Here is a 23,325-nt window from a genome sequence, read left to right as displayed (position 1 = left end):
AGCCCCTGTTTACTTCATCTGTGTGCTTATTTCTGTCCATCACCCACTCCCAAACGTGAGCCCTGTGAGTTCAGAGGTCTCTCTCGTGCTCAGGGCTCTCTCCCCTGCCCCTGGAACAGGCCCTGACACCTAGTAGGTGCTCGCCAAACATGAAGGAATGAAGAAGTCTGGGCTAAGAAACAGCTGTGCCCTGGACCAGGTGCTGGCTGCCCCTCCTCCGCCCCAGTCCCCAGGTCTTTGGTGTGGAACCACCTCTGCTGGGCGTTTCCCTTGGGCCCACGTGCGCTAGGGTGAAACGGGTCGGACAGCGGGTGCCTTGAAGCGGAGACCCCCTTTAGTCCCTGTGGAAGACCGTTCTGCATGGCGTGGGCCCAGCTCCCACTCAGAGATGCACGGAACCCACACCCACAGATAGTTTCTCCTGTGGGGAATCAGGCTTGATAGGTTCTCCTGTGGGGAATCAAGCCTGCATTGTACCTAGGCCACTTTGAGACTTACTTTTGCTAAAACTCCCTCACCCTGAATTGAGGCAGCAAGTGCTTACTGTAACTTCCTAAAATCCACGCTAAAACTCCCCAGTATGGAGTGTAACCGGTTCAACTACTTTTCCCTTTGCATTTGCAAATACCCTTCTGTGATGTGATTAGCAGCACTGGCTCCTTTATTTTCTGTAAAAGGGAACCACCTAAAGCGAACCTGTGCAGAGTAAAGGAGGACCATCATGCAATGTGCCCAGATAAGAAATAAAGGCCTGTCATGGTGGAGGCTGTGGCTTTTGGCTCCTCTTGAGAGCGAAGCCGCCCGCCCTTTTCCTCCACAGGACTTGGTAGCCGTGTGAATGCCTTGTACCTCATCCATAATGTGGCAGACCCCACGAGCCGGGGTCCGCATCGAGTCCCCACTGTAGTTTGGGTCCACGGCCAGCTGGCTTGGGGAGCTGCCCGAGCCACACAGTGCCCTGCGTTCTCCTGGCCAGGCCACGCTCAGCGGACCTTCTAGCTGAGAGACAACATTCACTCACATATGTAGCAGGCCCTGCCCCAGCCACTGGAAGGCAAGAAGCCCCCCTCAGGGGCGAACTCTGGTTCCCTGACCCTGGCTCCCCTGTGGCTGCTGGGCGGATCTCTGAGGCCACACCCCAGCCCGGGGGCAGAGGGGACATGGGTGGGCCTGGGTGCTGGAAGGAGCCCGATGGGGACGACCTCAGCCTGCCTCCGGAGGGAGCCCACCTGCCGTGATGGCGTTGTCCCTCCGCAAGTTCTCGCCCTCGGTCTTCAGGGATGTGATCTCCACGTTCCTCTCCGACAGGGTCTGGCACAACACCTGGCTGTAGCCTTTCTGTAGGGCACTGACCTGCGGGCGGGGGCAGGGCGGTCAGAGGGGGCTGGCCCGGGTCTGCAAGACACACCCTCCGTCTCCGAGGTGGGACTGAACTGGGGGGGAGAACCAAGCTTTTTAGTTGTCACCAGTGGGAGGGACAGGAGGGGGCATGGTCCTTCAGTGACCACTATTTCATCTGCAATCAAAACACGAAGCTTATCTTTGTGCCTGCATGGGGGGGGGGGGGCTCGGGCACAGCTGATCCCTGAACCCTTATGACCTCTGAACCTCCGATGACCTTTGTACTCTCAGCCATAAATAGACCAGCCCGTAGTTCCCAGATCATCCAGCACTGCCGGATGCAGAGAAAAGTTCAAGAGAGGGGAGCAGGTCATAAAATTAATTCCCTTGAATGACAATAATCACGAATGTCTCCTGGAACCCTCCGGAGGTGGCAGAGCCCGTTCACAGAGGCCACTTCTTCCGCAGCTCGTCACAGCGGCCCTGAGGGCTGAAGGTCCCGTCACTGTTCCCATTTCTCAAGTGAGCCAACTGGGGCTCGGAGAGGCGAGGTGTCTGGCTCAGGGTCTCGCAGCTGGTCAGAGGTGCAGTTCCGATTCAAACCCAGTTTTCAGTTGCCTGGTTCCGGCCTCTGCCCTGCCGCACTGCGGCGGTAGGGGCTGGCGTTAAAAGCTGGAGGCTGTAAAGCCCGGCATGAGCTGTGGGCTCCGGAGCCAGACCGGACCCTCCGGACTCGGCCTCTGCCCAGTCCAGGCCGTGGGATCTGGGGAGGACACCAGACTGGTCTCAGTCTGCACTCCATAAACGGAGCGGTGGGAGTCCCCATCAGGTAGCACAGACCGTGAAAGCGATTCTGTTAGGTCAGTACATGGGCAAGGGCTTGGATCAATCGATGGTGCGGTTTCACCCCGCTACCCACAGCGTGTTTTTGCTTCAGCTTCTCTCTTCTGTCTCGGGGGAGGGCAGATTGGTAATACTTCTGTGTGCCTTTTGGAAGCCTTGTCTTGGCTCATTGAAACACCGGCGCGACTGTTGTTAAGAGGAAATATGGGAATCCCGGTAACAGACACATCGTGTTGTAGGCACAGCTTTAAAACAGCATGGGGGTGGAGCGTGCTCACAGACGGTGGGTAAGGGCCTCGCCACCAGATGGCGCTCATGACCTTTGTTCTTGGTTTTTGTCCCAGAAAATGTTGTCATTAGTCAGGTAGCATGAACAGAATCATCAAGGTTTCATTTCATTTTCTGACCCATTTCCAGCACCACCATGATTTGTAGTCTATGACAATTGGGGCTGTTACACTCACTTTTTCCCTGGGGCATCTGAGACCTGTGGGGTGTAGGTGCTAGAAGGTGGGGGAGGGGCAAAGGTCACAGTCCCCCACCTTCCCCAAGGCTGTGCTTTTGCACGTTTGTGTTTTGGAAACTCTGAGTGAAAAATGTCTTTTACCTCTTACTGTACTCTGTGGGGTAGATGCAACTTTTCCATGAAAGGGTCTTTGGAGTCATTTAAAAAAATGTTTCTATCTTTCCTCAGCTTCATGCTTTTATTTGCATATGAGAGGCACGACAGAAACTTCCAGAAGGGATGGGAAACCACCGCACCCCAAAGACTCCAATGCTCCTGACAGATATGAAACTTTTCAATGGGAGTACGAGTTGTAGGATTTCGGATTGTTGGGAAAACCCCAAACAGTCTCCAAGCCCCATCACTTCTTTCCCTGCCAGAATAAACGTCCGTATTGTCTCCGGCTGGCGTAAACACCAACAGGTTCAGTGTCCCTTCTGCTGTGTGACAAAGCAGGCACCGAATCATGAGACAGTTAACAGTGCAAGGTGGGGTGATGGCTTCAGGATGGTGCTTCGGCCGCTGTCAGCACAGGCGTGCAGGGCCCGGGGAGGTCAGCATTGTCCAGTGGTGCCTGAGTGAAGGTCTCTGAGGAGCAGTCATGATGCGCACACTACGGACCGCGGGGTGGGGCAGGGGCAGGGAGAACCTATAAAATAATCGGACCAATAAATCAACCTGTCACGTGGCGTCAGCTTCTGGCTGGATGTCCCGCAGGCAACAGGATATTTAAGAAACTGAAATGTGAGTGGATCAAACTCGATTTGAGTCCAAACCCACCGCAGCCTCTCGCTCAGCTATGACTTGTTATAAAATATCCTCCTTCAGGCCAAGGGAAGGAGCGAGGCGATGAGTCAGTCTAATTATTTCTGGATAATCCCTTCATAAAAACCCCCTGTCCCAGACGTCACCAGCCTCTTTAGGCAACACTCACACGTGACCTGCTGACAGGCAGATTTGTGGGAATTGCACACTGTTGCGTGTCGGATGCATTTCAACTAAAAAAGGCACATGGGGTGCCCTGGCTGGTGTGGTTCAGTGGATTGAGTGCTGTGAACCAGAGGGTCGCCAGTTCGATTCCCAGTTGGGGCACATGCCTGGACTGTGGGCCAGGTCCCCAGTATGGGGTGCAGGAGAGGCAACCACACATTGATATTTCTATCCTTCTCTCTAAAAATGAATAAATAAAATCCCCCCCCCCCAGAAAAAATGGCGTGTGGGGAATAGTCACCTTGTCCACACCTGGACAAGACGTGTCCCTTCTGCTCTGGGAGGCCGTGAAGTAGGAGAATAACGAGAAGGGATATTTCTCCACCCAGTGGCCCAGCGAGGTTCAGAAAAGAAAAGGATGCCCACCAGGGAGCCAGCTACCCGTCACGGCAGCAGTCCGTGGCAGCAGTTCCCATAGAATGAGCTACTTTCATTGCGTTTTCAAAAATGGGTCCAGAGGAGAGGCATCTGTTCAGTTAAATGCTAGAGCATGTATTTGTTTACCTGGTTATTGTCCCCCTCATGAGAACATAATCGGGGGAAGAAGGCAAGGATCGTGCCTGGCTTGGTCTCGGCTGCATTCCCAGAGCCTGGAAGAAGGCACCCCTGCAAACACTCGTTTGAATCAGTGGACACACGGACGGATGAATAAATGAACAGACACGTCCTAGCCGATGGGAGGACCATGGAAGGTAACTGGGTGTAGTCTTGGCCCGCAGGGAGCTTCCAGGGTCCTGGTGGAATCTCCTAGGCTCACCACGCACAGCTTATGTTCCTCCTGGGGCACCGTGTCTAGAACAGACACTGTGCACCTGGGGTTGGTTGTAGCAGGGGAAGGCGGTGACGGAACCGGAGGACAGCAGCCCCAGGCCTGAAAAACCAAGGTTCTCAGCAGCACTGCGCACGGAGGCCAACGTTCATCAGTGGCCAATTTCTTCTTTTCATCAACCCGGTTGAGCTATAATTTATGGACATGAACTGTGGCCAACCTTAAAGTAGTTCTTTTAAAAAAGAAACACTGGATCTCATTTTCAAGTGGAAGAACAGAAATTCTGTCATTTCTGGTAAGTGCAGAAACCCCGGGTGGAGAATTTTTGTGTGATGGAATTCCTCACGAATGAGCCGGCAGCTGCCCTCGGGATGCGCTAAAGGCCTTGGTGTTAGCAACATGGGGGGTCCCATCTCCCCCTCCCCAGTGAACCACCCACAGCTCTTTCTGGCCGGGAGGTCGGGGGGTGGGTGTGAGAGGTGGTCACCAAAGCGACAGAGGTGGGTGGGAATATTAGAGTGGGCTGAGAGCGTGGGGTCGGCGTGGAGCTCAGGTTGTACCGCCAGCGCTGACCAGCTGTGCAGTGGCAACCCGTTCCTGGGCGTCTCCGAGCCCGCCTCGGTCTCCTCATCTGCGGAATGTACGCGTCGGAGCACTGGGGGGTCCAAACCAGCTACTGCATCTAAAGCACTTGCACCAGCTCTTGCACACGGAGGGTGTTTCATCGGGGTTCCCATTGTTCCCGCTGGGCCAGAGCCTGCCAGTCTCTGGCCCCGGGGCTGGGTGCTCTTACCCACCACGCTGTGCTGACCACCCCTCTCTGGCTCTCTGGGCGGCTCCCCCGGAGCTTTCCTTGGGCCCCGCCTGAGACCTGTCCCCCCGTGTCCTCGCTCCAAAGCCTCGGTCAACTCGTCTCAGAGTCCTACCTGGCTTTTCAGGTTCTGGATCTCTCTCTGTGGGTCGTCGACGTCTTCACCCGAACCCGGAAACTTCTGCGAGGACGCCCGCTCGCTCCCGGGGGCGGTGGCGTCCAGCAGCTTCTGGCTCAGGCTGGCCAGCTCGCTCCGCAGGCTGAAGATCACGGCGTCTTTGTACTTGGACTCGAGCTCAAAATCCGAGAGGCGGGTGATCTCTTTCCCCAGCAGCAGGATCAGTTCGTCCTGCGTGGAGGCCGGGTGGGACGTTTTACGAGGCGTGGGCCTGGGGGCAGGGCGAAGCCCACTCAGACACGCCCGGGGAAAGAGTGGCGCCATTCTTTTTGGAAGGTGAGGGCAGGCGGGGGAGGGGGGAGGCCGGTGTTCAAGGCTCTCCCGGTCACCTCACGGAGACAAGAGTTTGCTTAAAACGATCCCCTTGTGTCTGGACTCCTGTGAATAGACGCTTTATGCCTCCCAGGCACCAAAACGTTCCTTTCTCCTAAAAATTATACTTTCGTACTGAGAACACCATCCTGTTGGGAACTTCTGCTGCTAGAAAGTTTATTTATCCTATATATTTTTAATTTATAATATTCAGCCCGGTACACTGGGGACCTAGGGAAGGTAATTAGAAAAATGACATTCTATTCGACCACATTCTGCTTATAATGAAGGCTATTTTTTAACTTCAAAAAACTTAATATATGCTGAAATATTTCCTGTCTCTTTCCACTCTCCTGGTATTCCCTGCCCCTTTTGGTTATTCACGTAAAAATTTATTCAGGAAACGGGATCTGGAAGGTAAATGAGGCAGGAGATGTGATTTATTTATGTGGGCTCGTGGGAACTCTGGGTGGGAAAAAAAATCGCCGGCCGCCTTTACCCACAGGTATAATTAGCCCAGTCCTCCATCCCTGTGAACGAAAAAGTTCTGCAGCCAAAGAACTTGGGAGGTTTTCCCTCAAAGGAAAAAAAGTCCCCACAACTTGTCACCAGAAGTCATCAATAAAGTGTCCTCAAGACTGAAAAACCAATTCCCAGATGCATTTGCAAATGCAGCTACAGAATTTCTGTTCTTAAAGGAATTTCTGCTCTTCCAACAATTTTCCGCTGATTGGACGGAGGTAAGTGGGCAATTTCTGGGCCAGTTCCTTGCCATTTCCAGGCCGGGCAGCTGCATGAGCAGCTGCACAATCTATCGGCTCCCTGACCCGGGGAAGCACAGGGTCACCAGGGAGCCTGTGTGGCACTGCCCACTGCTGCCGAGGGTCTTTCTGTGGGTCTCTTGTGGCAAGATGCCAAGGGACACATTGTACGTTCTGTACCCCGGGCAGCCACCCTTGTTTTACCCCATGAAAAGGCACCCAAAGCCTCCCTGCTCAGCCAGGTGCTTATCGATTATTCGTGCAACAAAAATTTATTGAGCAGCTACTATGTGCCAGGCCGTGTGCCTGGAGCCTAAGGAAGCCTGCAGGGTGTGGCGTCCAGCTGTGGTTTCTGGCTTTCTAGGGAGGACCCCGTCCTTCCTCGAGGGAGAGCTCCCCCTTCTGTGTGGCCTTGGTAAGGCTGGAAATCCTGACCCTGCTGCTTCCTGTCCCACCGCCCCATGCGCACGTGACTCAGGGGGGCTGATTAGAGTTTTCTCGGAGGTGTCGCTTGTCAATTACAGAGGGAAAGGATCCGACTTCTTTTGGGGTCATGAGCTTTTAAATGTATAGCCTCGGTTGCTTGAGTTTGGCTTTTCCAGCACACGAAGCCAGCCTGCTGTCGAAAGCCAAACTGAGGGCAACAGGGGAGAGGTGGGTAGTGATGACATCATTTGAGCCCCTGGATCTAGCCATGCCTGAAGCCAGAGGCACTTACATTTTCCAATAAGAGGAGCCAATAAGGGCTTTTATGTTTTTTGGCTTAAGCTAATTTGTTCATTGTCACTTGTACTTGAAGGAGTCCTTGCGAGTCAGGGCATCAGTGGCTCATACAAAGAAAAACAACGTAAGTGTGGTTACATTATATCTCCAGTTTAACAGCTGGGGAGGACTGAAAAATGGCTCCGAATGCTTTGCAGCTTTTACCCTCCAGAGGTGGGGTCCCTTTCCCCCGCCCTCTCCATCTGGGCTGGCCCTGTGACTTGATTCAAACAGCTGATGTTGGGCACTGTCTACGCAAGGTCTTAAGAGGCCATCGGCTGCCTGTGGCTCCACGAGTGAGTCCAGGGGACAGCGGAACCTTCCAGGTCAACCTGGGAAGTAAGGAAGTGCTGTTCTGAGGCACTAGGTGCTGGAGTGCCTTGTTATGCAGCAGTGGGTAACCGATCTGCCATCTGAGCCCGGCTTCTCGCCTTGCTGCCATGTTTCTCAAAGTCTGGTCCCAGGGCACCCGCGTCAGAACCTCCCGTGTCTCACCAGAACCCCGGGTGGTTCCCTTACTCATGGACTCTGAGCAGGGCTGCCGGCCCAGACCCTGGGCCTTCGGGGACGGCAAGACATGTCATGACTGCTTCTTTTAGGATCACGTTCAGGCTGTGTCTGGGGGGAAATCAACCTGGACCCTTCCCAGGACGGCTTGGATTCGCCTGCTCTGGCTTCGATCCTGTTCCACACACTGAACCTCTGGCTCTCTCTTCCCACTCAGGCCTCTCGGACCTCAGTGCCCGCCTCTTCCTGCCAGGAAACATGATTTTCCCCACCACCGTCCGCCCCTCGTGGCTGACCAGTTACTAGGTTTGAACTCCAACACTGCCCCTCACACTGTGCAACCTTGGGCCAATGACTTAACCTCTCTGAGCGCCAGTTCCCTCATCTGTGAAGTGAGGGTGAAAAAAAATCGATTTTGTAGATGGTGAAGATTTACGAGTTAATTGCATGTCGAGTGCCCAGGACACGGTCCAGCACACAGTAGGTGTTCAGCACATTGTGGGTGCAGATATTGTTCCTCGGGATAAATATCTGTTTATTTATCCCAAAGTTTTGGTTGATGTCCTGGGTGTAAGAGGTAGCTTCTTGGAAGCAGTAAGTACAAAGAGCCCTTCTAGAACAAGAGTCAGTGGCAGTCCCTCCACGGTCCTGCTTGCTGCTGCCGCTCTGTCCTCACCCCGAGCCCCCTCCTCACCTTGTCCTGCGGGCCCAGGTCCTGGTCCACATAAACCTCCACGGAAGGTCCTGCCCCGGGAAGGCCCCCGGCCCCCGACTGCTCCGACAGTTCCTCGGCGTTGGTCCACACTAACGCGAGATCAACAGAGAGCAGGGGGAGAGCGTGAGTTCCCTGAGGTCTCAAGGAACCTTCTCAGACTAACCTTCCCATTCATTGTCCTACGTCTTATGTAATTAACAAGTGACAAAGCGGTGTATCTGTCTGTTTTTTGCAAATAAAGTTTTATTGGAACACAGCCACAGCTGCACGTGTGCACACTGTCTGTGGCTGAGGCCACTGCGACGGCAGAGTTGAGCAGCAGTGACAGGGACCTGATAGCCCACAAAGACCGAATGTTCCCACTCTGGCTCTTCACAGAGAAAGTTTCCTGCCCTTGGTGTAGCCTTTAGCATGAAATGTTAGCTATTTTTATTGCAATAAAACAAGAGAAATATGTTATATTGTAGGGATTTTTCTCTGGCTTGCTTTTTCACTTGACCACGCATCGAAGATACCTTCCCACTGTCAGTATTGATCGGTATACTGCATTCTTTTCATAGTGGCACTGTGGTCCTTGCACTGAACCGGTGTCCCTAAACGTATTTAACTAGAATGTACTTGATGGATACTTGGTTTTGGTTTTCCTGATTTTTCATCCTCACTCCAGGACAGCCTTATTGATTTTAGAGAGAGGAAAAGGGAGGGGGGGGGGGAGAAACATCAACGTGAGAGAGAAACATCCATCGGTTGCCTCTCACACACGCTCTGACCGGGGATGGAACCTACAACCTTGGCGCGTGTCCTGACCTGGACTCGATCCCATGACCTTTCGGTTTACAGGATGACGGCACTCCGACCAACTGAGCCCCCCCAAAATGTACCCCCAGTATTACCAGGGCTGTTTCAATGACCTCCAGGGGCTCTGGCATCGTTGGGTTTGGGGACCCCACTCTGTCTCACAGCAAACAGACCCCAATGCCTTCGCATGGACACCGAATGAATTTTTTTTTTTTTTTGGTGTAGAGACTTTTGAAAGGCTTTCTGTACTTCTGCTTTCAGCCCACTAGGCTCCCAGCGCTGTATTTTAAATTTCCAACCGACTGTGATTTATGGGTGCGTGCTTGTCTTTTTGGGTAGTGAGAGATCGAACCGATGGTTTTCTACAGCAATGAAGCCTTAATGAGCGTTCCCATGAGCCATTCATGAAGCACACCCCGTCCCAGTTGTGGGCATTTTTCAACCCTTTGTTCATTTTGATCCTACACTTTTTCCTTGACGCACGTCAGAGCCAGTGAGGTCCCCCCAAGGTGAGACGAGCAGACCCTTCTCGGTTATGCCCAACGAGCTTTCCCTGCGGGACAGACGCATCCAAAGCCAGACACCACCTGGGGCAGCCGGACCTTGGGTCACGTCCCCTCCCCGCCTGACACTGCTCTTGTAACGTGGTCTCAGGCCATGTTCCCTTCTGTTCTTCTCCCTCCCCGGTCTCTGGAGACAAGTGCCTCTCAGGTGGCAGGAGGGGTAAGTGCTGAACAGAGTAAGGGGGCCACTGAAGGGAACCCCACGGACCTGTTCCAGCAGCCGCCCGTGTGCCCCTCCACCTCCCCAGCTAACTCCGCGATCAGAAGACGTGTATTTGAAGCTCACTCCCCCCCGCCCCCCCCCCCGCCTCTCCAGGGGTCCCCAGCAGCTGGGCCCTAACTAAGGAGAGCAGCACTGTCTGGCAGAAAAACGCCAGCTACATCATGCGATTTTAATTTTCCCAGTAGTCACATAAAAAAGGTAATAAGAGATGAAATGAATTTTAATGATATATTTTATTTAATGCAATATATAAAAATATTATTTCAACACGTACCCCAAACAAAAATATTGAGATATTTTTATTTTTTAAATCTTCACATGAGAATATATTTACTGATGTTTTTAGAGAGAGAGGAAAGCGGGGACAGATACAAAGAAACACTGAAGTGAGAGAGAAACACCATTGGTTGCCTCCTGTATGCACCCCGACTGGGGATTGAACCTGTAACCTAGGTACGTCCTTGACTGGGAATCAAACCCACAACCTTTTGGTGTATGGGACAATGCTCCAACCAACCGAGCCATAATGGCCAGGGCAAAGAACCAAGCTTTGTTAAGAGAGGCAAGGGTTTTCTTAGAACCCTAAAAACATAGGTGTTTTGTTTTTTTTTTAATCCAGAGCCAGCTTGGAGGACTGGAGCATAGAGTTTGCTCCAAAGCATGGAGCAGAGAGACCCAGAGTCTGACACTGGGGAATTTCCCCCATGCAAAGAGGAAAGCCCTTCTCCGGGGCGGGGCAGAGAGAGTCAGGGGAACCAGGGTGAGTTTGAAGACAGATGAGATGTGGGGGGGGGGGGGCGGGGCGGGGGTGTAGTAATAAAGCCCAGGCAGATGTGAGGGCCTCTAAACCACAGGACTCCTCTTGCTCTTCCTGGGGGGGAATGTACACCCCACAGGGAGGCCCCAGGTTCAACGTGACACTGGAGAGACAGGCGGCGACACCCACTGGTTGCAGTGGGAAAATTAAAGTGGCTGAGTGACACAAGGAAAGAAAGAAAAAAAAGAGCTCGTGAGTCCCGCAATAAAAGAATGGATTTAAAAACCTCTCAATAGGTTCCTAGAACAGGAATGAATAAAAGAACAAACTAAAAAGTATCACAATAAAAAGGAACAGACTCCAAACATGGAGGACAAAAAAAAAAAGAATGAATCTCAAAAATATTGTATGGAGTGCAAAAAGCCTTTCAAACAAGAACTCATACTACATGATTCTGTTTACTTGAGATTCTGGAACAGGAATATCTAATCCCTGGTGGAAAGAGAGCTCAGAAGAAATATGTGGGCACGGCTTTGGCCGAAGAGGGTGAACCCCGATAGGAGCCACTGCCAATCGGACGGACGGAGACAGACTCACAAAAGTAAAAGCAGCTTTTGGACTCCCAAGTTCCTCCCTGCAGGTGGGAAGCACATGACAACCCTGTGCAGCTGCGGGCATGCGACGCCTGTCATGGAAAAGGCAGGGTGACTCCGAGGGCAGAACCCAGGGACCAGGGTGTGGAACCCAGAGCCGTGGTCAGTCACGCCTGGGCAAGTGCGGGGCTGATGCCTCATCAAGAAAACTGCTAACGTTTTTCTGGCTGGATTTCAGAACTGCTTTGGGCCAGCGACTAGCGCGTGTTTCCTGTTTCTCTCCTTTTGTTGCAAGAGGAGTGTCTGCAGCGGTTCTCGATGTCTGTCCCTCCAACGCACGCTGGGTGTGACGGACAGACAACTGGTCTCTGTGGTCCATGGGTCTTCAGGTTGCTGGGAATGGTATTTGCTCTGAACTTAAGAAACTACACCCGGGAGCCCCATCTGTACCTGGACTTGATTTGGACGAGGTTCTGGAATTTGAGCTGGAGCTGTGATGAGGTGAGACTCCTGGGGGCCTTGGGAGAGGCTGGGGTGGGGGTGCATCACTGGGGACCAGCGGGCAGAGTGTGGTAGCCAGCCTCCAAGATGACGGGTGGTAGTTCTCGTCCCCTGGTACTCAGGCCCATGAGTCCTCTTCTCCACACTGGGTACGGCTGACTGCATGACCCACAGGACTTGCAGAAGGGACAGAGAGCGACTTCAGAGGCTTGGTCACGAGAGATGTTGCAGTTTCCGTCTTTGCCGTCTTGGATTACTCGCTCAGGGGAGCCAGCTGCCGGGTCACGAGGACGCTCCAGTAGCTTTCCGGAGACGTCTCGTGGTGCGAGACCAAGGCCTCCTGCCGACAGCCGTGTGCATGCTCCATCTGGGAAGCAGACTCTCCAGCCCCAGGCGAGCCTTCAGGGGACGGCGGCCTGGGCCAACAGCCTGACTGCAAACTGACGCGAGACCGTGGGACACAGCCACCCTCCCGAGACGTTCCCGGATTCCCGACCTACAGACACTATGTAATGTTGGGGACCACTCTGTGTGGTTTCTGAGACCGTAGCCCCTCGAGGGCAAGCCCTGGGAGAGACCAGCAAGTCTCCCTGGAAAACCAGGTAATGCAGGTGGCAGACATGACCCAACCCTTGGTGTGACCCAGGGTTCCCATGGGAATCAGGCCTGATAAATACATTGTATCCTTTGAGGCGTGTTCTGCTTTGTATGGCCCTGGTGATATAAACCAGATGTTTAAGTTCTGGGCATAAGGAGTGAACTCCTTATCTCACGAAACACGTCTTGAAGACCCTCTGGCGTCAGCATGACTCACAGGCTGACGCACGCTCACTGGCCAGCAGTGTCCATCCCCGCGGCGGATGGCTCATTGACACACGAGAAAAACATACACAGAGACAACCAGGTCCTGTGGGGAAGTAGGGATGGAATGGCCACTCTCTCTAGTGGGGAGTGCCCCGTCTCCATTCCCAAGCAGATTTTCATTGAGAATACAGACTTAGTTTGTGGATTCAGTCTGGCAGAAAAGATCAAAAGAAGTAGGTGACTTACAAAGGTGCAGACAGAACCCCCGCTGTGATTCTGGGCAGAGATTGGAGTTTTAACAGTTGAAAGGAGTAACAGGGCTCAAAGGGCAGTTTTGGTTTCCTGTCTATGCCTTCAGATTCTAATCTAATAACATCCTCCAGCAAACAGATCCCACAGGATCTTGCATATTCTATGTCCCAAGCCTGATTACCCTGGGAGTCTGCCGTTTCTGGTCTGGGCTGCACCGCCTCTGCTATTTCTGCAGGCCTGAGTTAACAGAGAAGACAAAGGCAGCCAGGAGACTTGGATTTCTCACAAGGACTCAGGCTTTGACAAAGCCGAGGGAGCAGGGGTTGATGTCCATCACCCCTTCATTTCCACAGCCCTGAGTCTCTTCCCAGAAGCCTCCACGTGATCATGCCTGTCTTAGGCATTTCCCTCCGTGGAAAATCTTACCCGTCACTGGCTAACTGATCAAGCTTAGGAGGTCAGGCACAGAACAGGCAGCGTTCACACCAGGGAAATAAGTTTTTGTCTCCTTAGTGGCTCCTGGTCCAGAGGTCTCTCACTTAGCCTAAGTCACGGGGGGTTACAGCTTCCTCAGACCAGGCAGGGCAGTCCCCAGCAACAGACCCTGACCTGAGGAAGATCTCTGTGCTGCTTCAGCTGTTATCTATAGACAATTCCTGTGTCTGTGTGACTGTAGCCTTCTGACATTGATCGATGAGCCATGCATGCATGCTGTGCACCCACACACACACCATTCCCAATAAAAGCCATTTGGGAGAAGGGCTCAGGGTGGTCCCCACTGGAAGGAATCGCCGCCCCCTTTTCCTCAGGAACAGCAAGACTGTGTCCGGGACGACTTGTTTACCATCCAAGGTGGATGGGAGGATTCTGTGGTTTGGCGTTCCTCCTGCAATATGAGACTTTTTTTTTTTTTTTTACTTTAGGCTGCTACATTTTGGGAGAATGTTAATGCAGCCATTGACAACTAATATATGTTGCCTATTAATTTTACATAAAAGAGACAAAAACTGTGGAACTCTAGTTAATGGTATATATGCTCAAATATGTAGGGAGGAGATGACAGATGGGTGCAGCTTATTTTGAAAAGTATCAAAAACTAAGGAGGATTGAAGGCCGGACAGAAGAACGGACAGACAGATATGACGAAGAAACGTGTGGACGGCAGAACTGGACGGGGCTCCCCGAAACACTCTTTACTCTGCTCTATGCTTGAGAATTTCCGTATTGGAGTACTGGGGGGAGTGGCTGAGTGAGTCCTTGCCCCGGGTGGCAGGTACCTGAGGGCTCACCCGACGACGGTGATGATGTGAAGTGTAGAGATGCATGTCCTTTACTTCCCCGTTTGTGTATCTCACAGTAATAACCAGTATTTGCATGGCTGAGGGATGCGACAAGGCGAATGTTCCCGAGTGACCTGGGGACTCCGAGGGGTCCAGGGCTGGGACTCAGAGACAGAGGACGGGACCTCGACCCCAGGAGCCACGGAGAAAATGCCAGGGGCTGAGCCAGCCCAGCTACCCCGCCGGTGACGCTGGTGAGGCCGAGGGACAGGGACACGCAGGAGGCCTCGCCCCCAGATGCCATGAGGCCTTCCCAGGGGGAGGGCACGGGGGAAGGGACCTGGAGGGCTGTGTGTCCCCGAAGTGACCAGGCTGTGGCTGACAGTCACTAGCACCACCTGCCTTAAACCTGACGGGAAAACCTTAGGTGAGATTGAACCCGTCACCTCCGGGGCAGGAGCTTTCCTCCATAAGCCTCAGCTCCTCTCACCTGTAAAATGGTGATGAAATATTTAAAAGCCTCCTAAGGCAAGGGCATTTCCGCACCTCTGAGTCCAAGTGTATACATTTACATCCTGCTGTACACTCACTTGTATGGACACACACACACTCCCCACAGAGGTACCGACGTGTGCATACGGGCAGAGCACAAAGTCCAGACGGATTTGCACCCAACAGTCCACAGGGGGGATTGGGTGACTGTTTTCTTACCATTTTTTTTTCACCACTGACCATGTCCTACTTTAGAATCAGAGAAAATAAGCAAACAGCCGGACCTGTCCCCCAGGCTGTGAGCCCCTCCCCAAGCCACCTGTGGAAGCACCTGCGAATACCTTGCTTGATGATGGGCGACGGGTAGGCGCTATCTACCACGAAGGAGAACATCTTCCCGCTGGCACTCACTGGCCGCTTGTGGGAGGCAGGCGGGGCCCGGGTGGGCCGGGGGAAGGCCTGGGACCAGCTCTTCTGCACTGGCGTTGGCCGGACGCCGGGGTGGAAGGGCATCCGTGGCGGAAAGGGTGGCTGGTTCGGCTGCTGTGCGGCCTGAGGTGGCTGTGGCTTTGGCCAAGGCGCTGGGCCCCTTGCCCACGGGAAGGAGACCTGCGAGGGTAGACAAGAGGGTCAGGGGAGGTTGCAATCAGCTGGGGTGGTCTCCACCCCTGTGTCCCAGCCACACAGTTGCAGCCCTAGGTCTCGGCTTATAAGTCACTCCCCTCGGGAAGCCCTGCCTGACTCCCCCCGAGTTTGGGGCAGTGGTCCCTGCTGTGGGTCGCACCGCACACTCCTGCACCACATTTATTGGGTGCGGCCTCCATGCCAGGCACCTTGCCGAGAGGTCCCGGTGCACGACCTCATGTAATTCACCTGACCTCTGTGATGAGACTGAGGCCGAGTGAGACCTGGTGACCTTCCCACGCTCCTAGCTTTGCTGAGCTGGCAGAACGTCCCCAGTAGGAGGATAAGGCCTTCCGGTCTGTCTTGCTCACCGAGTACCCTCAGCACCCAGAACAAACGCCTGGCACTCACAAACAGGCCCTCAGGTGATGGATGGGACCATGAATGACAAAGCCCTTCCATAGCAGCCCAGCTCACCGGGACCCCACAGCCCATGTCCCTTCCGTCCACGCTGCCTGTGTCTCCGGCACCTCTAACCCACACATCCCCTGACGCCGAGAGCTCTGGGACGGCAGGGACCCCGACGGTCTCTTCACTGAAGACCCTCAACACTCACCACTTCTGATTCTGGGCAGATGCTCCATAAGTATCTAGCCAGGGAAGCTCTCTTGGTCTGACCCTGGGGGAAATGGTTGTAGCTACTTAGGATGGGGAGCACATCAAAACCCACCTAACTGGGCAGAGGCAGAAGTCGGTGCCAGGTGAGTGGTACTGACACCTGGCTTTTGTCTTGGTTTAATGCTTAGTGCCAGTTTCTCCCTGTGTCTAGTGGTTAAACAATGATGTCAGTGATTGCACTTCACTATCTATTCCTCACCATAGCCCTTCAGGGCAGGGCTTCTTCTCTCTGTTTTACTGTGAGGCTAAGAGGGAATGGGGGTCAAGGTCTGATGTCTTCTCTCTCTCTCCGTCTCTGTGTCTCCTTTTTTCACCTTTTCCTTTCAGGCTCTCTCGTCTGTCTCTGTCCCTTTCTCTCCCCTCCTCTCTCTCCCAACGCTCTTAGCAGAAAAAACACAGTTCCGAGCCAGAAGCTGGGTCCCAAGACTTGCCGCCTATGGAGGGCCACCTGGCGATTCTCCCCAGGGTCGCGTCTCTCCTTCTGCGGATGGGAGAGAGCATGAGCTCAGAGGCACACAGTGAGAATCGGGACAGAGCGCTTCCATAGTAGGAGCACCACTATGGTGGACAGGCCCTCCTGTACCCTCCAGAAGGGACCTCTGCTCACTCGGGCTCCTGACCAATCCTTTAGCGACGCTCTGTCTCAGGCAAGTCAAGAGTCCCCCTGAAGGCCCTTTTGGAGAGAGCGGGAACAGTGTTGAGGGAAGTCAGCTGCCCAGCTGCCTGGGGATGTGGGTCCCAGCCTTCACGGTGACACTGGCCCACTTTAAGTCTATCTTAGGAGCGGGCTTGGCTGTGCTCCGGAACTCTGCGACCTTCCTGCAGGTTTGGGTTTCTCTCCATGTTAAACATCACAGGCAGGCTCTCCACCTGTGCTTTCTTCCTTCCTTGACTCTCCGAAGCTGCTCCTGGCCTCCACCCACCCTGCCCCTCCCTGGCCCTCCTCTGGGGCCTCAATAACTCCCAGAACCTTTTCCCACTGGTTTGGTAAAGATTTATGGAATGAATGGGCTGGAGGTGATGAGGGGCAAATTCTAATGTGTTTTACCTCCGCCTGCTAGCCAACAAACCTGGAGACTACGGGTAGGGTGGAGGAATTCCCTTTCATGCTGGGCGCTCAGGTACATGTGCCTCGCCCTCAACCAGCTGCAAAGGTGCTACAGGGAGGGGTCACGTCGCATGCCTCAAGGGCTCCACTTGTGTAGTGGACAGGCAGGTACCCACTCAGCCCTTGGGAGATTCTGGGGAACCGCCCTCCCTCTCTCCATTCATTGTTGTGGGTGGGGCTAAGCGATCAGCCAATCACATTCTCTGGCCATAGTGATTGGTTCAGCAGTGGAACATGGGACCCAATGAGAGCCAAGGAGGCCCAGAGAGACTTGGCTGGATACCAGGATCTGGAGCGACCTTGTGGGACTTGAGAATGTAGCCAGCGGGAGGGAGTGGAGCTGAGACATGAAGAAAGGGAAGCCGTTTGCTGTGGTCAATAATAAATAATATACTCCTTAGCATTTTAGCCATTTTGAAGTACGGTATGTAGTTCAGTAGTGCTGTAGGACAGATCTCCAGAATGCTTTCATCTTGCAGAACTGAAACTCGATTCCCACTAAACCACTCCCATTTCCCCTCCCGCAGCTCCTGGCAATCACCACTCTGCCAGCCTGTCTCTGCGGACCTGACTACTCCAGGTGCCTCAGATAACACGGGCTTCCACAGTGTTTGTCCGCAGGTGACAATGAACACTGTCCTCAAGGTTCGTCCGTGTTGTAACCTGTGTCTGAATTTCTTTCTAAGGCTGAATAATATTCCATGGTGTGCATGTGCTGCATTCTGTTTATTCTATCCATCCAGCATCCATCCACATGCGGGGTGTTTCCCCCTCTTCGCTCCGGGGAATGGGCTGCTGTGAACACGGGGGAGCCAGTAAGGAAGCTGGTTTTGAGCTCCGGCTGGGGTTCTGCCCTGAGCCGCTCAGCCCGGTGAGGCTGGCTAGAGCCGGTGGCGGCTCCAACAGGAGCACACGGAACTCCTAACAGGGTCCCTAAAGGGGAAGGCGCCAAAGATGTGTAAATGCCGCAGAGACTCCCAAGGGTAACTTGGGTTCAAACATTAAAAATAAAGTTTCGTTTTCCTCTAAGGCTTGTGGATGGAGGGTGGCTTTAGCTGGAAGGTTAAACCTGGTTTCCTTTAGTCAGCAGGCCTGCAAGTCTGTCACAGGCGAGCAAGGTCAAGGTTTCCTCAGACATGACTGCTGGTGACTACGAGGAAACAGGGAGGGGGGAGAGAAGACAGGAGTCACACTGCAAGCTATCTCTGGGCTGTGCCCACATTAGGGTGTCGCTGGGGCTTGGGGTCAAGGTCAGTTATTGACAAGCCTGTTTTTTAGAAACGTGAGTGAAAATGGAACAGATTGACAGCTGTCAGAGGGAACGGGGAGGGGGCACTGGATGAAAGGCGGTGAAGGGGTTAGCCGGAGAACACACATGCTGACCCACGGACGCAGACAGCAGTGCGGTGGTGGCCGCAGAGAAGGGGCGTGGGGGCAGGGCGGAGGCGGGCAAAGGGGCGGGGGAGGGGGACATCTGTAGTAGTGTCAACAATAAAAATAAAGGAAAAAAAAACATGCTAATGCCCTTTCTTTTCTCTTCCCCCATCCCCTTCTGTTATCTGTGGTATATTGCTTGGTTGGTTTTTATGTTTTGTTTTTGAGGGAGCAGATGTTATATTCCTGATTTCTTCTACACTCTCTGTAAAATAGCAGGCTGTCAAGCACCTGCATCAACCGTGACCGTGCCCACTGCTGAATCTGTATCAGCTTGGACAAACACAGGTCGATCAATGATTTACTCAGGAAGTCACGATCCATTTTTTTCAGAGTATGTTCTTTGTGTTATCACACTGATATCTGCTTCCAGCCCTGTCAAGGGCGTGGGTTGAAGGGGACACCCTAAAGAAATCGAGGGAGTTTGCACCCAGGGTGCCCTCAGCACACATGCATTTTGCTGGGAAGCCCCAGAGGCCGGGTAGCAGGCGGGGGAAGCAGACACTGCCCCGTGGAGAGCTTGTCACGGGCTCTGCTATTTGTGAGAAATCGCTGGTACATCACAGCTGTGGACCGCCATGCAGAGAAGGCACATGGACGCCAGAGACGGTGCCATGTGCCTAACATATGTGACTTCACCGATCCCCGGCACAACCATGGGGTGGGGGGAGCACTTTTACCCCCACAGTGTGGACTGAGAAACTGAAGCTCAGAGAGGTTAAGGGACTTGCCCAAGGTCCCACAGCCTGGAAGTGGCGATATTGTTCGACTCCCAGTAAAAGGGTGGAGACGTTCAAAGGACACAGCAGCCAACCTGGACCAGGTCTGGGTCATCAGGAAACGGCATTCGGAGGAAGGTGTTGCTGTCACAAGGCTGCCCTCATCCAGGCCCCACAAAGGGCCCCTCCATTAAGGACAGCTTAGAGGGTGCGTGTGCAAACGTCTCTCAGCCTAGGGACACCCAAGAGCACTTTTGGGGTTGGGGGGAATCCTGCAGGGAAAGCCCCTCCCCGGAAAGGCTCGGGGTGGGGGGGGCGGCGGTGACGTGCCCTGGGCACAGGCCAAGGGGACATTTGCACAGCTGCCTGCAGTCACTCGGGGAAAGCAGTGAGATGCTACTACATGTAGGAGTTAGAGCTCAAGAAATCTGTGTATGTTCACGTGACCACGAAAGAGTGCTTCGCTCTGTCTGCAGACCGGCCAGTGATACCACTCTCGTTGGCGTCAGACTAAGTGGTTTTCTCCCCTCCTTTATCCACAAGCTGGGACAGAGTTGAAGTCCATCGACTAGCTGTGTGGCCCTGGGGAAACGACTTACCCTCTCTGAGCTGTGGATTCCTTGTCTGCGAAGTGGGGATTGTGAGGGAACCCACCTCCTAGGCTATCGTAAGCATGCAATGAGGGAAAGCAGGGGAACTGCTCAGCACAGTGTCGTCAACATCCGGGATTCCTCCTGCAACCCCACTGGTTTCTCTTCCCAGAGCATCCTCTTCCTCTCTAGTCAAGGTCAGAGCTCTTCGTCATGCTTCCCACACTTCCCTGATGGAAGACGCGCCTCTTAAAATGAAGGGCCCCTTCCGTATCTGTACCCCCATCTCAATAACAATCTGACTTGCAGTAATCAAAAGGCGGAAGCAACCCGAGTGTCCACTGACGAATGAGTGATGAGCACACATGGTCTGTGCACACAGTGGAATGTTGCTGGGCCTTCAGAGGAAGGAAATTCTGACTGTGCTACGGCATGGATGAACCTTGAGGACGTCATGCTAAGGGGAGTAAGATGGCCACAGACAGACAAACACTGTCAGAGCTCCCTTATGTGATGAGGTTCCTGGGGCAGTCAGATTTACAGAGGCAGAAAGGACGGTGGCTGGTGGCGGTGAAGGAAGAGGGAGGTTTAATGGAATGGGAAAAAAGTTTCAGTTTGGAAAGGCAAAAAAAAAAATCTGGAGATGATTGCATAACAATGTGCATGTACTGAGTGCCACTGAAGTGTACGCTTAAACGGTTAAGATGGTCAATGTCTTGTGTGCTTCACTACGATGAAAGAAATTAAAAACAGTGCCCTGGCTGGCGTAGCTCAGTGGATTGAGCGCAGGCTGGGAACCAAAGTGTCCCAGGTTCGATTCCCAGCCAGGGTACATTCCTGGGTTGCAGGCCATAACCCCCAGCAACCACACATTGATGTTTCTCTCTCTCTGTCTCCCTCCCTTCCCTCTCTAAAAAATAAATAAATAAAATATTAAAAAAAGGAAATTAAAAACAAAAGCCCCCCCAAGTGCCTGCAAGGCCTTGTTTTGGGGGGCTGGCGTGGATGGACATGTTCCAGGGGGGACGGTGGTGAGGGCCTCAGGGCTCTGTAAACGCACTCACGCTGGCTGAGCCGCACACTGAAAGTGGGCGAAGGTTGTACTGTATCAGTTTTACCCCATGAAGCTGCTAAAAGCAAACAAATGTCACGTTCACGGGAAGGCTGTGGGGATGACGGACGTGTTCCCAGGTGCACACACGTGTCACAGCCTATCCGGTGACACACTCGAGCACGTGCAGTGTACTGTATGCCAGCTACATCTCGACGAAGCTGTTTTTAAAGAAAGCAGCACAGCTGTCCTGTGGGAACAAACTCCTCGTAGTTTATTAAGCAACGTCCTCTCTGGATGGGCATTTCGATGTCAAATTTTCGGCTCCTGTAAATAATATTTCCATGACGATCTTTGTATAAAAAAATGTAGGTATTACTGGTCCCCCACTAGAAAGCCACGAAGTGAGAGTTCCCCAGGGAGGGGGCTTGGGAACCGGTCATTTTACTGAACATTCCAGACAAATTCTTGTAACAGGACATGTGAGAGGAACACTGACCCCAAATTCCCAAACTTGGATGCACTGGCTCTGGCTCCCAAGAAGACCTGTAAACACGCCACACAAACAGTATGAACCGGGTTTCCCTTCTGTCCGCGGGCGAGGGGGGGGGGCTGTGTCGGGATCACCAGGGAGCAAGTGGGAATGCGTGTTCCTGGGCCCGGATTCCAGGGTGTGTGTGTAAGGTTGCCAGATTTGTATAAACAAACACATGAATAGGTAGATATATACATAAAGTATACATTAAATCTGAATTTCAGACAAACACCCCATATTTTTTTATAGCATAAGTGGTCCCTTGCAATATTTGGGACACACAGGGTCTGGCAGGAGTAACGCCTGCTCGAGTGTGGCCGGTAGGGTAATGATATGGGTGGAATAATTTATAGTTTCCATTTGAACATTTCACCTAAAATGTCACATGGTGTGTTTGAGTGTGATATTGTTATGTTGCAGAGTTACATGCGTATGATTTTGTAATAAAAGATTTTGTAATAAAAAGGCGGCTTTATTTGTGCCAGACCCTGTACATATATTAAACAATTATTTGCTGCTTATCCGAAGTTCAAGTTTAACTGGGTGGCCTGTGTTTTAGCTGGCAACCCCAAATCCTCGGGCCTGGGTGAGCCCCAGGGACCTGCATTGCTGGTCTGCTCCGCACGTGGTTGTGATGTGGGGGTCCTCAGAACCTGTGTTAAGAACCCCTGATGGGGTCCACCCCCTTCTGGGTCAGGAGCCCCTCCTCAGGGCTGCTAGCAGACCCTACTGCACCCCAAGAGCAAACATGCTTAAAATTGGTCCAACAGGAAAAGGCAGCTGAGCGGCAGCAGGAAAAACTGCCCCAGATTCGCAAACCCTAACGTGACGGATGTGGTGTCACAGCCCGGGCGGCCTGAGGGATGCTGGCGACCTTCCTGAAGTCTCTATCTAGGGCTGCCTATGGGCCCCGCACCCCAGGACTCTGTCCAGATCCTCCAAATTTTACTTATTTGTACTCAGCCTCGTCCCAGAAAGAATTTTAGGCCTCGGAGGTCTCAGTGCATGCAGCATCCATGGTGGTGGGGAGTGAGTCCCTGGGACACAGACGACAGGTATTAATCGTGTGTTCACCATGAACGGGCAATGTGTAGGGAGCGTTGCAGTGATAACCATCTCATTCAGCCCTTGGGATTCGCCTGCAAGGTCACTGCTGTCATGGCCCCGTTTGGTAGACGAGGAAACCGAGGTCCTGAGGGGTCCAATGGCTTGCTCAAGAGTGTGCGGAGTAATCAAGAAGCTGTGCTGGGATGCTGACCCAAGCCTGTGTCACCAAAAGTCCGTGTCACCAACCACTGAGCTACCCTGCCTCCCTGGTGAACCGTACATTCCTCGTGACTGAGCTTTCGTGGGCGAGCTTTGTGTTACATTCTGCTTGGACTGGGGCCACACTTCAGGCCCTGGTCCCAGGAACACTTCTGATCTGGGTCACAACGACAGCTGCCGTGAGTTGGGTGTGCACTCAAGGCTGGACACGGACTTACAGGCTTTACAGACAGATTATTCTCAATGCCGCACGCTCTTCAGAAGGCCAGGCACACAGAGCGCCCTGGCTGAGATCACAAAGGTAGGACGCTGCAGGGTGCGACCTGTCTAAAACGGAAGCCTCCACCTCCGAGTTCCCAAAAGCACACGCCTGCTTTCCATCCGCCCTCCCCAAGGGGCACCTTCTCAGGAAGACTCCTGGAGTTCTGCAGTGGCCATTGTAAAACTCTTGTATGTAATTCCACAAATGCCCAGAAGAGGGCGTGAGGATTCGCTCCTCGCAGGACCCACTGGGATGGATGTGAACGTCATGGAACCACGTTCCAGCTGACACTGGTGCGCGC

At 53.2% G+C, this 23,325-nt stretch overlaps 1 protein-coding gene across 1 annotated transcript in view; it reads right to left on the bottom strand.

Annotated features, from left to right (window-relative positions):
• Positions 1–23,325, bottom strand: part of FHAD1 (forkhead associated phosphopeptide binding domain 1) — a 109,645-nt gene that overhangs the window by 68,705 nt on the left and 17,615 nt on the right. Inside the window, exons 3-6 of the mRNA XM_045858425.1 lie at positions 15,099–15,366; positions 8,474–8,583; positions 5,375–5,608; positions 1,230–1,353 (exon numbers count right to left, since the gene is read on the bottom strand). Coding sequence (XP_045714381.1) covers positions 1,230–1,353; positions 5,375–5,608; positions 8,474–8,583; positions 15,099–15,366 — 736 coding nt within the window. The remainder of the gene's footprint in view (positions 1–1,229; positions 1,354–5,374; positions 5,609–8,473; positions 8,584–15,098; positions 15,367–23,325) is intronic.

This window comes from Phyllostomus hastatus, unplaced genomic scaffold (genome assembly GCF_019186645.2).
Source record: "Phyllostomus hastatus isolate PE091 unplaced genomic scaffold, TTU_PhHast_1.1 phas_scaffold_182, whole genome shotgun sequence".
In the NCBI taxonomy this organism is placed as follows: Eukaryota; Metazoa; Chordata; class Mammalia; order Chiroptera; family Phyllostomidae; genus Phyllostomus; species Phyllostomus hastatus.
The sequence above is the reverse complement of the archived record's forward strand: the minus strand, read 5'-3'. Positions and strand labels throughout refer to the sequence as shown.